This window comes from Triturus cristatus, chromosome 3_2 (assembly GCF_964204655.1).
Source record: "Triturus cristatus chromosome 3_2, aTriCri1.1, whole genome shotgun sequence".
Classification (NCBI taxonomy): domain Eukaryota; kingdom Metazoa; phylum Chordata; class Amphibia; order Caudata; family Salamandridae; genus Triturus; species Triturus cristatus.
Genome location: NC_140584.1, coordinates 413690678 through 413705252, shown reverse-complemented (window position 1 = coordinate 413705252; position 14575 = coordinate 413690678). Strand labels below are relative to the sequence as shown.

General features: G+C 47.0%; 1 protein-coding gene across 1 annotated transcript in view; it reads left to right on the top strand.

The window, feature by feature from the left end:
- Positions 1–205: 205 nt before the first annotated feature.
- The window catches only part of TFAP2E (transcription factor AP-2 epsilon), a 95021-nt gene continuing 80651 nt past the window's right edge, over positions 206–14575 (top strand). The window contains exons 1-3 of the mRNA XM_085647984.1: positions 206–863; positions 4369–4812; positions 8596–8650. Of these exons, the coding sequence (XP_085504110.1) occupies positions 837–863; positions 4369–4812; positions 8596–8650 (526 nt within the window). The 5' untranslated portion in view covers positions 206–836. The remainder of the gene's footprint in view (positions 864–4368; positions 4813–8595; positions 8651–14575) is intronic.

Here is a 14575-nt window from a genome sequence, read left to right as displayed (position 1 = left end):
CCTATTGCCAATAAATACAATCTTCTCCTGTGCCCCCCTTCTACCCCCGCCCGACACCCTACCCACCCCCAACAACCCCTCCAACTATATAGTTCACAAAGGGCTGGAAGTCAGCCAGGCGTGCGCTGTCTCTTTAAGGCGCGCTCACGCGCCTCCTGCGCGTCCCCGGCGCTATAAGTGGAGTGCATGGAGGCGGAGTGTCCTCAGAGGCTGACGGCTGTGGCAAAGGCACCGTCTGTAGCCCTCGGAGCACAAGCAGGGTCTGCGAGTCTGGCACCGAGATCCCTGGAGCGACGACCCCCGGGCACTACTCCCTGGCACTGAGACCCCTGGCACCGAGACCCCAGGAACCCCCTCCGGCACTGGCCCGTGGCACAGAAACCAACTGGGGCAGAATTACCTGGGGTTTATATTCACCTCCCCTGCAACCTCCTGGCACATCCCTGTAGCAAAGACCCCCACGACCCCCTGCCTCCCTGGCACACCTCCTCCCCCGGGCACTGGAGCATTCTTCTGAAGTCCTGACCCAGTCCCCTGTCCCCCACCGCCCCCCGAAGAGCAACCTCGGGGCCCTGAGCTCCTTCCCAAGGAACTCTTGTCTCTGCGCACTGCCACTGACTGCCACCCTCCTGCACTTCCAGCCCTGGCACTGACCCTGGGCTAGCACTGACTCTCTGCCCTGGACCCCTCCTCCGCCCCCGCACTGAGCACCCACGGATCTGCATTTCGGCACTGCATGGACCGGGGCTTTTGGGGGCAGAACTGAGATTTTTCGCTCGCTGGTTTGGTGTATTTTTGTTTTTTGCACTGCTCCTGCCGACCTGTACTCTGCACAGATGCTGGTGCACACGTACTCTGCCATGGTGAGTGGGAGCGGGGTGTGCTGTGGTGAGGGCACGGCGGTGCGTGTGTCTGCGGTGGTGGACGGGTCCTTCGCTGGTTAATGTTTGCACGTACTTTTTGGGAGTGACAGTTGACGGGGAGTGGTCCAGGAGATGCCGCCACGTTCTGCAGATATGTGTGTTTGCGAGGGGAGGTGGGGGCTACAGTGGTGTGGGGTGTTTGGGGGTCGACGATCCTTGTTCTTAGGTCGTGTAGGGGCGCGCTGCCTTGATTTGTGGGTGTCGGGTAAATCTCTTTGTCGCCATAGCCCGGGGGAGGGGTGCAGAGAGAGTACTGCAGTCAGAAGTTGATGACCCTAACTCCAGAGCACCCGAAAACTGCCTGGAGCGAGAAAGGGGGTGCAGGTCACTGCACGCCCCCCCCCCCCATGCACACACACGCGCATAGCACGTCTCCTGGGGCGAAGGTACCTGCCTGTTGCGTGTCTCCCGAGATCCGTGAAGCGATCTCTTCACCTCCATCTGGCTGTGTGCGTCTTTTCTCTCTTCCTGTATGTGCCTCTTAGGTAACAGCCCGCCTCAATCCGCTATGTGCACTGCTACTTGCCCTGCATGCGGCCCCGATACGCCTTGTGCCCTGCGTCATCCCCGTGCAATGCACTTTGCCTGCTCTGTGCCCCATTTCTGCCTGCTCTGTGCAGTGCTCTATGCGCCCCACTCGCTGCCTTCCCTAAATACTATCATTTGCAATGCTGGTGTCCCGAACTGCCGTGCTTCCAGTGCCCTCTATGCGCCCTAGGGCTGCAGTGGGCACGACTGGCCAGGCTCTAGTGGGCACAGGCTGATGGTGACTTCTCACTGCTAATTGCAGGTGAATGGTGGTTACTGGGGCTTGGGGAGTTGGGGGGGGGGGTCACGGTGTAATGCAGATGTCTGCTCAACACTTCTTACACAGATGTAGGGGGTTGTGAGCTCAGTGCTATACAGGCGCTTAAAGCGGGCGTGCATGTGTTGCACGAGTGTACAGGCACCGGAGTTCGTGAACTGCTTGCAGTTGCACTAGTGCTTGTGCATAATGTGGTCCTTTAGGCGCTGAGCGTCCTCCACCTGTACGTCTTCAAATCATGTTTCTACTTGCAAGAGAGGTGTGCTTTACACGAGGTGCTTATCTGCCATTTTACTCCTTCCCCACAGGGGGTTTTATGTGACTCTTGTTCTGTGTCAGCTATCCACGCATACGCTGACAGGCATGGGGGGGGGGGGGGGGGGAGGGTTCTATTGCGTCTGAGCGCCCACGGCCACTTCAAGGCGCTGAAATGGAAGACGCCTTGTGGATGAGGTGATTGCAGACGCGTGCCCCCAGGTGTGTGTTTACGGTGGAGAACGCTGTTTATTGGTGATCTGGATGGGTGTCTGTAGACTGCATGCGATGTACAGAGGACACCTGTGGTTTTGAAAGTACAAGTGGGTATCGCTGGCCGGTGACACAACCTGCACACGGCGCGTTTACAATTACAGTGCAGCGCCTTACCCGTGTTTACAGGCGCTATGGCCCTTTAATTGTGGCCCGTAGGTATGGAAACTGATTAAGGGTGACATTACCTCTACGCATGTTTGCGGGCCATGAAAAGCACACTGGTGGTATGTTCCAGTACAGACAGTATGAATCTGTAGGGCTGCCCTGTAATTGTGGATAGATTATCCGCAGCTGTGTATGGGTGGATACTAGATATGGGCCGTTTCCACCACTAGGCAAGACTAGGCGGCCGCCTAGGGCAGCGAAAAACATGAGTTTGGGCAGATCTAATGCATTAATTCTTCTAGCCTGGATGAAAGGGGGAGAGAGTGATGGTAGTAAAAGGGAGGGGGCGGCATCTTTCCACTCTTGCCTAGGGCACGGCCCTCCTGTAGATATATTGATCCTGTGTGCCTATGTGGATGGTGTGAGAACTATTCGTGACCCAGAGGGGGGTGCCCAGAGCGTATAAGGTTTCACATGTAACACACGCACGAATACATCACTCAAAACCCACACAACGCTCATACACCACACATAACACACAAAGCTCACCCAAAACATACATATCACAGACACGCACAACACGTCCACGCGACACACACGGCGTTTATGGAGGCTGTGATGAATATTACTCATCTATACGCGCGTTTAGCGCTTTGATCTGACTGGATTTCAGGCCTTCGAGGCGCGGAGTAGTGACTCCCTTCCAGATAACCAACGGAGCCATTGTATATTGTGGAAAGCACAGGGTCGCATGTATTACACACGGGCTTGAAAGGCAGCAGGCCGTATCCCACCCATGTATAATCGCAGCGGCTCACGTCGACTGCCAACAACTTGTGAGACCCCTTCGAACACTAGTGTGTGCGACTATTGATTGCCCGCGCCTGTCTGAGTGAGCGCTGACGACCCCGTGTGTCTGAATGGATTGCCACGAACCTGTTAATAGATGGGAAAGGGGAATATTGATTCTCTACGTTTGCCTGGGAAGTTATCGGTGATCTTTACATGTCTTTGTTTGATGCTCACCCCTGCACCGAGTCTGTGGAATTACTGAGAATATAGGACCGTTTGATTGGCTATTGATGCTCTGTACCTGTTTGAGAAAGTATTGATCATCTATTCCATAATATAGGCCCCGATACCGGTGATTAATGGTGATATGCACTGGCGCTAGTTTATCAATAACCCCCGATAGCAGTGATTATGTACGATATACACCTGCGCGAGTTAATCGATAAGCACCTGATACGGGTGATTATTGATGTCTGTACCTGTCTTAGTGGGTATTGATCATCTAGATCCCATGTATATAAAAGGATTATTGAGAATCTATACCTATGGTTGTTTATCGATAAGCTCCTGATATGAATGATTATTGGTGATCTGCTCCTGTGTTAGTTTATTGATAAGCCCCTGATGCGAGTTCATTGTTGATGGCCCAGGCCTGAGTCACTGCATGGCTGAGGCACCGGTACGAGCGGCTGTGATCATCTACACCTGCGCTAGTTTATCGATAGCCCCCCAATACTAGTGGATATTGATGACATGTAACTAACTTAGATTATCGATAGCCCCCCAATACTAGTGGATATTGATGACGTGTACTTAACTTAGATTATCGATAGCCCCCCAATACTAGTGGTTATTGATGACGTGTACCTACCTTAGTTTATCAATAGGCGCCATATTATTGGTTATTGATGAGTGTAGCTACTTCTGTTTATCAATAGGCCCCATACTAGTGGTTATTGATGGCGTGTACCTGCCCCAGGTTATCGATAGGCCCCCTACCAGGGATTATTGATGATGCACACATGCGTTACTATGTCTCCAGGCCTCATACTAGTGGTTATTGATGACGTGTGCCTGCCTGATGCTCCACACCTGCCTGGGTGTGTCGATAGGCCCCTGATGCGAGTGGTTGCCGGTGGTCTCCACCTGTCTGTATGTCTCGCTGCTCCAGAGTGTTGTTACCTGCTTCTGACTGTGCTCTCCCCCCTCCAGGACCGCCCTGATGGACTGAACAGCTCTTCCTCCGGGAGCCGGCTCTCCCAGCTCTCCTCCCTGAACCAGGCGGGCTACTCGACGGCGCCCCCGCTCTGCCACACCCCGGCCTCGGACTTCCAGCCGCCGTACTTCCCGCCCCCTTACCCGCAGCCCTCCTTGTCCTACTCCCAGAGCCAGGAGTCCGGCTACCCCCACCTCACAGACCCCTACTCGGGCCTGGGGCCCCTGCACCAGCAGCAGCAGGCCTGGCACTCCCAGCGCGCCCGCCAGGAAGAGGGGGTGCTGCTCTCCCAGACCCACCGCGCCCTGGGACTGGACCCCCGCCGGGACTACGGCGGGGTGCCCCGCCTGCTGCACGGCCTGGGGGACGGGGGCCACGGCCTGTCGGAGGGGCACCTGAGTCTGCACGGCCTGGGCCACCACAGCATCGAGGACATCCAGGTGGGTCTCAGCGCTGCGAGCCTTGTTTAGGCGCTACAAGTGTACAGAACGCGCTCACCCGGCCGAGTGGCAATAGTCTTTAGCGTCTCCAACTCATGCTAACAGAGCCTGCTTGTGCATAGCGCTACCAGCCTCTTCTGCGCGCTGCATGTGCATAGCGCTACCAGCCTCTTCTGCGCGCTAAAAGTGCTTGAAGTAGTCCCCACTGTTTTAGGATCACACTAGGCGTCACTGCCACGTGCCTTTGAGCCGAATCTCCATGAACCGTCTAGCTCGTACCCTTACAGAGAAGAGGCCCGCAGGGCCCAACTGCCACGGTTCTGCGGTATGCATGAAACGCTTCTGGGCTCTGCGTTTATAAAAGACAAGATCACACTGCGCGTCTATTGAGAGCCAGGAATCTGACGCATGTTTGCTGAATCTGACTGCGTTATTCACCCTCCGCTTCCTCCTACTGCCCTCCCATTCCGGAAGTGGAGGTAATTACCCTACCCTTACCCCCAACCCACTGTGGTACATGCATATGCAGAATGTTTGCAGCGTGAGCGGACAGGGCCAAGCCCGACAAATGCACGCGGCACTTCGAAGCAAACAATGCTTCATTCCTCCTACTAGAACTCTAGATAATAATGAAAGCATAGGATGTGCCCCGCAGATGCGAAAATACATAACGTAAGGCAACGTAACGTATTGTGATGTGGGACAATACACTTTAAAATACTCCGACATAATAGTAACCCTTTAATAGCGCCTTTAAAGCGACAACAATGGTCACCCGCCCTCCTACATAGCAACCAGTCACGACTTGCAGCCAAGATGATATCAACAAGTAACGACAATCGCGGCGCTGGCCCCGGCCGGCCGCTGCTGGCGGAACACGGCCCCGGCCCGCGGCGGTCGCACTTATCGCGACCGCAATGACAGGTAATCCTGAGGTCTGCTGCGATCAGAAACCAAAAAGGCAACAACGTCTCTTAACACTTACACGCGACCACGGTGCGCTTTAAAAATAATAATAATAATAATAATATGTTAAAAACTCCCCTTGTTTGTGGTGTCGTGTTTGTCCACGGACGAAAAATCCAACGGCAAATTTAACTGCTAATTCTTTCCAAAATATTTTTCATTTTTTGTGTTTAGATCTGCAAGGCGGGAGACGCGTGATGCCTCTTTGTTAAATACATATTCCTACTTTCGTCTCCTTAATGCTCACAATGCTATCACTTTTAATTGCGTTTTAAAGGTTTTAAAAACTAAAAGATAAAAAAAATCTCTCACTTGATCTGTACCTTTGAGAGCTCGCGTGTGCTTTTCATTCCTTTTTAGTAGACTTGTGTTACTTTTTTTGCACGGGTGTCTTATTCAAACGGGTCCTTGTTAAATGAAATATAAACCCAAAAGTCAGCACGTCCAAGAAATGGAAACGGGGAAGATTTTTAAAATAATCTGGAGGACCCAATTCAACTACCCGCTGTTCAAAAACTTTTGCGTGTTCTTTATTAAATGACTTGAAACGCGTCATTACCTACAAATACAGTTTCCTAAATAAAGACAATTTTGTGCGACTCTGATACATGCCTACACAGATATTTATGACTCTTTGATATTTATGTAGGGAGTTGGTTTCGTTGTCGCTTAAATACCCGTTTAATATTTATATTTTCTCATTGCAATTACTTCACAATCCATGCACAACGGAATATAATTAAAATAATTCTTCAAAATTAGAATTCAACGCAGGACTGGGCAGGTCCCAACAAGCAGCATTCCCAAAAAACCCGATTTTATGCCTCGTCTTATCCAGACATGCGCGCCCGATAGTGAATTCCTTATTTTACAGAACCGGCGACGGGGAACACGCCTCCAGTTCTTAGGAAATGCTATTTTTTTTTGTAAATATATTTTAACTAATTTTGTCGTAGACGTACATTGTACCAATATCATACGCCCCCCCCCCCCCTTCGACCCCGTCGCATCTGTAAATATGATTTTCCATTTTATTCTTCGCTTTTGAGATTTTGGCGCGTTCCTTTGCAAGTTGTCGGCCTGTAATCCACACCGTGGTTTCCAAGTAGAATTTGTGAACATCTCTTACTGTTAATTTTTTTTTTACTATTTCTTGTTCTTTTCTGTGTAAAAACGTAAATCGTAGCAACAGTTATAACAAGGATATTTTCTGAATATATGTTCTTGGCGTGTTTGTGCGCGTTCCTGAGTGGTAGCACGTGTGAACTCGTGCTTGCGCGTTAGAGTTAGTATATATGTATACAGTAAACATTTCTATAGCTTTAGTGTGTGCGTGCTGTATACATGTTTTGTGGATGGGCTTGTATTATTTGCATATGTGTGCGTTTAGCGTATGTCTGCGCGGTATGCATGCTGCGTGCGTATTCGCACATGTGTGAGTCGAATGGGTGAGTTCTGCGTATTTCTAGACGTGAGCATCTATTTATGTGCGTTTGTCTGCTTGATTTGTGCGTGCGCATACGTTTGCTATTGTCGTCTAAGGTGTGTTTGGAGCCATGCCACCGCCTTAGGGTGGTGTGCCTGTCTTTTGCATAGCTTTGGGAGCAGAGGGCCTGTTTCCCTAAACACCCCCCGCACATCTATTACGCAAGTCTGAAATGCGACTCACGAGAGCCCGTTTAGCCTCACAGCGCGCTCCAAATCTATTGTTAAACCGCAGCCAGATACAAACTGTTACCAGACAAGCATTCGACATACTGCCACCTAGCAACTCCCATGTTACCACACAAACATGGCGCAAAATTACCGCTTTACAGACAGACCACGTATTACCGCATTACACAATTACCAGCGAGCGCAGGTCAGGTGGAACCCGAGCAGAGAGCCCATTCCAGCACCCGGAGTTCGCACTTCGAGAAGCTAGAACCAGGGCTGAGCATCTGGGGTACACGACAGCGCATGCGTAAACAGAGAACCCGGAGTGGGAGGGCAGTTGCAGCCGGCGAACCCAGAACATAGCGCCTTGATTGAGAGCACCTTGAGGCAAAACAAAGGCAGGGCTGAGCATTTGTGCCAGAGCGCAAACGCACAGCACCCGAATAGAGGATCACACAGACCAAAAAGCTTAACAACAAGACGTCTAGAACTCGAACACAGTACTGTGGAGCAGGGTGTCTAGACCCGAGAGCACAGTAGTTAAAAAAGAACAGAACAGCAGAGGAAGCACAAACTCAAAACTCAGAGTACCCAGAAACACGGCTTGGAAACGGATTAGGGCACCCAAGCACCATACCATATAGGAAAACTAGAGCTAATAATAGCGAAAGATCAGAGCATCGCGACACACAAGAAACATAGACCACACATAGCTTAAGATCGAAGCGCTTAGAGTCAGAGCACACATGGCGCCTGGAGCCCATAACAGATCAAAAGATCAGGGCGTGAGAGCGGAGCATTCTGAAACAAGGACGCAGAGCCAAGAAGCAGGGCATCTGACAATACCTAGAACAAGAGGCACCAGACCTCCAGAGCAGTCACCTAGAAGCCGACTTTCTTGTGTGTGCCATGTTTTCTGTGGGCGTGGGTCTGTGTGCGTAGTACCTTTTAGTATTTGTGTATTGTGTCTTTGCATCCTTTTACGTTTCTTTTGTTTGGACGTGTGTTTGTGATTGAAAGTGTGTGTTTTGATGCTTTGTGTTTTCATACAGGCCTGTTTGTGTTTCTGGTTGTGTATGCGTGCATTAGCTGCTGCAGGCCCCTCCCCGTGTGTTCCCAGCGCCCTGTTCTAAAGCGCCTTTGTTCCTGGTGCCCCTGCAGGTGGTGGAGGACAGCTCGGGGATGAGCCTTCTGGACCAGTCAGTCATCAAGAAAGGTAAGGATCTGCGGTGCCTCTCTAGACTGTGCTAATGTGTACCTCCCCGTCAGCGCAATGACGTGCGTGACCCTGCCAGCGTACGGGACTCCGCAAGCGCTGTGCGTGACCCCGCCAGCGCTGGGCTGTGCGTGACCCCGCCGAGACCACGCAGGCGCTGTGTTGTACTTGACCCGTCAGTGCCGCGCTGTACGTGACCCTTCAGTGTTGTGCTATATGTTATTGTGTCAGTGCTGCGCTGTATGCGACCTACTTAATGCCGTGGTACATGTGACTAGTCCAGTGTATGTCCGCAGCATATGCTGCGCTGTATATGACCGGGTCACTCTAGTTCTGTGCTATAATAGTGACCTTGTGTGAGCAGTGTTGTGCAGAACTTGAACACACCAGTGCGGTGTCAGACTCATACCGGACCCCCGCCCACCGCCTGTAGCTACGCACCTCTATTAGCATAGATGACCTCTTGTACTGACGATATCACGCACAGGCCTGCCCTATACCCGCCCTGCCTTCATTAGCTCTTCAGTTCAGTCAGTAAAGATGGAGGCGTGTTTACATTTGGAGGGATCACCGGTGTATCTGTGAGTGTTCCAGTGCCCCGCAGGACCGGTCTGTAGAGCGATATTTTTCACAGCAGCTCGGTGTAGTGCCTGACGCTGCCTGACTGCCCTCTCAGCGAGGTAGGCCTGTTAGAAATCTCCCACTGACCACTTCACAGCCCTGGCTGACTCCACAGGCCTTTAGCCCGTCACAGACAAACCTGCAGTCCTGCGATATATAATGTCAGGGCCTAGGTGGCTTCTCTGAACGTCGCTTATACATCTGTGTATGCGCAGAAGAACACACATACATACATACACGCGCGTGTGATTTATCTACAGAGATGCAAGAGTGCAGCGGTGGATAGAAAATGTCTGTGTGAGTGACTTCTATAGCACAAACTTAGGTGAGAAAAACAAAGCCTTCTTTCGGCTGGGAGCCTCGTCAAGAATATGTACAGTTCTGGACGTTTTAGTAACTCGAACAAAGTCTCCTCTTGGCCCCCATCTTTGGTTTTCTGGTAATGAGAGGAGGTCCCAATTTTCTTAAGTCTATGCACAGGTATAATTATCCCTCAAATTCGCAGAATTTCCTCCTGAGTGCTAATATTTCATCGCAAGTGGAAGCATTGCTTTAGGAATGCCAATATTTCCTTCTATAATTAACCCGACACGTATACGCTGTAAGTGACTCTCAAGTCTCATGCCAATATTTTCTCGCACATGACAACTTTCCTTCGTAAAATCCAACATATTCATCACAAGTGCCAATATTTCTGTACGAGTGCCTATATGTCTATGCACATGCCAATATTTCCTCGTGGGAATTTAACCTGAAAACGGTTCTGATTTTTTTTCTCTTCTGTTTACTTTAAATCAGTTTTCTTTGTGACTTTGAAACTGGATGAATGTTCGTGGCCATTTTTCTCTCAAATGTAAAATGGGGCATGAGCTCTGCTTTTAATGTGAAAAGCCACGAGCAGAAAGTTTTGTAGAACTGTGGGTGGCGCGTGAAGTGTGGGGGCGGATCAGTTGGCAACAATCTTCCCATTCTTTTTTGATTTTACACAAACGCTTGCCATACTTTTTGTTAAAACAAACCAGGGTTCCTGAACGATTAATGCCGACAATGAGGTGCCTGTGATTGAAAGGGAATTCGGAGTCTTTCCTGTGTTGGGAAGACAAGGGAGAGGCAGACAGAGAAAGAAGTAACCCTGCTGCCTGTGGCCTGAAAGAAGTGTTAATGTGTGTAATTGGTTAATCAGCAAATTTGAAGGTTGCTTCAGTTGAATCCAGTACATAGCTTCAGTGGAGTCTTTTGAGGCTTCATGGTGACAAATATTTTTTCTTTGAGAGGTAATGCATTGGTGTTACCAGCCCAGACCTGGAGTGTGTCTTCCTAATGAACACGCATACAAAATATTTGCACTAGATGCATTCTGGTTGTGTGTTACTAACATTATATATTTGGAAAGGACTTGCTTTTTCTCAAACAGGAAATCTCTTTGCACGTATTGCAGCCTATTTTACATTATGTGTAATTGTAGTGTTCCTTCACTTTGAAGGCACCTAGTAGGGGTGATTCTCTCCAGCTGCAGATACCAGAGGCAGGAAAACACAGTGCGTGTTAGATACAGAACCATACACAAAAGGGCTTGTGCACAAGTGTCCTGGGAGTTGCATCACTTTGACAACTGTATAACCATTGTGGCAGAAACAGTGGGTGAAGGAGGAAGAGAACAATGCGTAATAAGTGATTGAGACATAGAAAGAGCGTAGCATCAGCTCTCAGCGCCCTTCCTGGCCTGCATGGATGAGAGTGTAGATGGAGGAAAGAGAAGGATGCCTCCTAGACAGACAACTGAATTCCAAGGAAAGAACTACAACTTTGCAGTGTAGAGACAATCAAACACACAGGCCCTGATAACAAGTTGGTCAATACATTCTGACCCGTGCATATACCTCTGTTTATGCACGGGTCAGAATTACGAGTTGGTAGGTATTTAACGCATCCTATAATTACCAGATGTGTTAAATACCTCAATCTACGTTAACATTTGGCAGGTCAAACGTGATGAAATGTAATGGGAGAAAAAAAAGCATACAGTATTTACTGTATCATCCAGATTTGGGTGAAACAATCTGCATGTTATTCCCCACCAACTCGTAATAGGTGTTATTTATCACACCCAATAAATAATGTGCTCCGTGGTACCATTATGTATCACATGCGATAAATGGAACCTACGCTCATAATCAGAACCACAAAATCTGCCACAACACATTGTTTCTCCATGTAAATTACTAGGTTGTATATTTGAAGGTGGACATATGTTCTTCTTGTACCCATTACTGGCATACCTTGCTTTGCGTAGTGATGCGTGCACCCTGGGGAAGGCCCATATTTAGACTCTAAATTAATTTAAGGGGTACCCCTGCTAGTGTGACCGATATAAGACAACATACATTTATAGCATTCTTACCATTGGTCAAGGTTCCCTCACCTTCATATGAAAGCCCTCACTATGTACAACGGTGAGTACTGTAGTGTGGACTTTTTGGATGGCATGCATTTGTGGACAGAATGATGAGTTGTTTTTAAGTGTACATCTTTGCGAAAGTTTCAGTGCAAGGGCATGGTGGTCAGATCAGGCCGCGGGCAGAGGTTTGTGGCTGATATTTCTGCCTGGGTAGAGGTGAAACCATATATATATATATACACACACACACACACACACACACACACATATGTATACATTTACACTGAAAATCGTACCTAGAGAATCATTACGGTTCCAACCACTTAAAAGTAATTCAATTACCATATAAGATAACTAGGCAACATTAATTTTGTCACCCATAGCCCTATACCCAATGGCATACCTGTGCATACATGGAGGCTGGTTGTGGTGGAAAATTGTGATGAACTGCTGGGAAGTGAAATTTACTTCATTAACTTAGCAGGTGAATTTCAAGACTTTTGATAGTTTGCACCCTTGGTGTCACTTTATATTAGTAAATCTGAAGCACTTTAACCTGCTATACCCTCATTCTTTTTTTTGGAGAACTGTGGCCTTCTTTTGTTTTTAGTTCCTATGACTAACTACCAAGATACCTGATACGGGTGTTATTTGATGTGGACAAGTTGAAAACTGCAGAGCAGGATTCAATTTTATCACTTAATGGTCATAAATAGGAGCCTATTTCTGCTTTCAGAATCCGGCTAAATTCAGTCGAGTCGATTCTGAGTCATGAATAATTGAGCAATCAAGTCTTATATGTGATTTCATTAAAAAAATTGAAAAGGACATTTGAGGCACCATCCCCGCACAACGTTTGATCCTAGAAAGTTTAATGTAGATGAATTGATTTGTTGTCAATGGCATATTTATTAAGAAATATACTGATAATCAGGACTTTATCAGCAGATGAAATATTAATAGCACTTATGGTATTGTTAATAGAGTTGTAAATTGTAAATGCAATATTCTTGCTTATTGTTATTATGGATAGAATAATAATATCCGTTACAAATTATTAGCTGTAGTTTTTGTGTAACAGTATATTTATCTTCATTTCGTGCTTCTTCGATTTTGTTTTCTTCCTGCTCAAGACTTTCTTCTACCAACTTGTTCTTTAACTTTCTCTTTATTTGCTCTTTGTCCCATGGGACAGCGATCACAAAAGACACATTTTTTTTACATTCAGCTTACTCAAACATATTTCACTAAAATGCATTCAGTTGTGAGTCAATTCACTCCTTCTCAATTTAAGTTTAAAATTGAAGAAAATCAATATTTGAAGCTTCAAATATGCCTGTTCGCCTTATTTGAAAAATTAAGAAAGAAACAATACAGAATACAATCCTGAATGATTGGATTATCTGAAACAGAAGTCTTTCGTTTGAACAAATAAAATAATAATTTGGACTTATTAATCTATATTGATTTTCTTCACTTTTAAACTTAATTGAGAAGGAGTGAATTGACTCACAACTGAATGCATGTACTCTTTTGAGACCATAGAGGTCCAGTGTCTTGAGTCAACCTCCACAAGAAATAAGTCACATATAAATTGGGCAATTTCCTCCAGAATTGGGATCCCTGGACCTTGGTATTTCTGCATTAATATTTCACTAAAATGTATATCTTTGAAAAAGTAGTCAGTCCTGAAACAAAGTCACAAGATGGGTGCGTCTTGTTGTTCTCCAAATTTACACTTGTCTCCTTTGGAAAAATATAAGATTTTTCTTTATTTAAAAGAACTTTCAGGGAAATTCATTCTATGTCTTCATGAGCTAGAATAGAGGACTGTTGGGATTTTTCTATATTGGGCCTCGAAACTGAATCTAAGATGTACTTAGGAAGACAGACCTATGCATGTGATTATTACGTACCGGGCAACACACGCCCAAATATGCTTAGCTTTCATTGTGTTAAAAAATTCAAAACATATTTCAAAAGTCTAACTCTCCCTCTCACCTGGTCGAGGATGAGATAGAAAACAACTCTTAGTTGGGTGATGCTATTTAGAGTACACACAGATCAGTTCATGTTACTCGATCCCTGTTAATGCTATTATTATTGTAATGATCATATCTTAAGCTAAATAAAAAAAAACAGTGCTCTTAGTCAGGTCAGAAAAAGTAAACTTTACATAAATATTCCACAGTTACTTATTTATTTTAATATTTTAACTATTTTTGTTACTTTAGCTCCGAGTGTAATAACATTTATTTTTACATTTCATTTTTCAGAAGCAGGAGCTTTTGTTTGGAGATTTTTCCAAAAGATTCCTCTCTGACTGTAAAATTACAGAAGCGTTTTGTCTCTTTTTCTTCAAAACCACTGCTCTGTTTCATAAAAAAATAATAACAAAAAGAATGGACGTTTTTCTGTCGTTTAAAATTTAGCACCCTAAGTGTGCTCTTCAACAGTTTCCCCCAATTTTTGAAGCCTTCCTGTGTATTCTATGACAACACATCTTTATTTCAAACATCCAAATATATTTTGATGTGTTTAGCGCATCCGGCTTCGCTTTACTCGGTATACAGCCCATAGGCTAACCACCAGCAGGCTATAAACTCATCTATGCTGGGTTACAACTTTCCACAACAGTACATCGTACATATTTCTCAAACATTGGTTTCCTGAGCTCACTGAAGACCCCCTTGCCCCCCGAGCCTTTGAACAGGAACCCCCCCCAACCATCTTGCTCCTATGACGTGCCTGCCTCAGGCCTGGGGACATCCTGCATGTGGGAATCATATTTTAGGGAGTCCTGGGCACTAAATATTTCAGGAGGGAGCCGACGTTTTGCCATTTAAGTTATGCATGATGCATTGTAAACAGTGGCTGCCATACTTCAGCTGTTGCTTTTCTTCTTC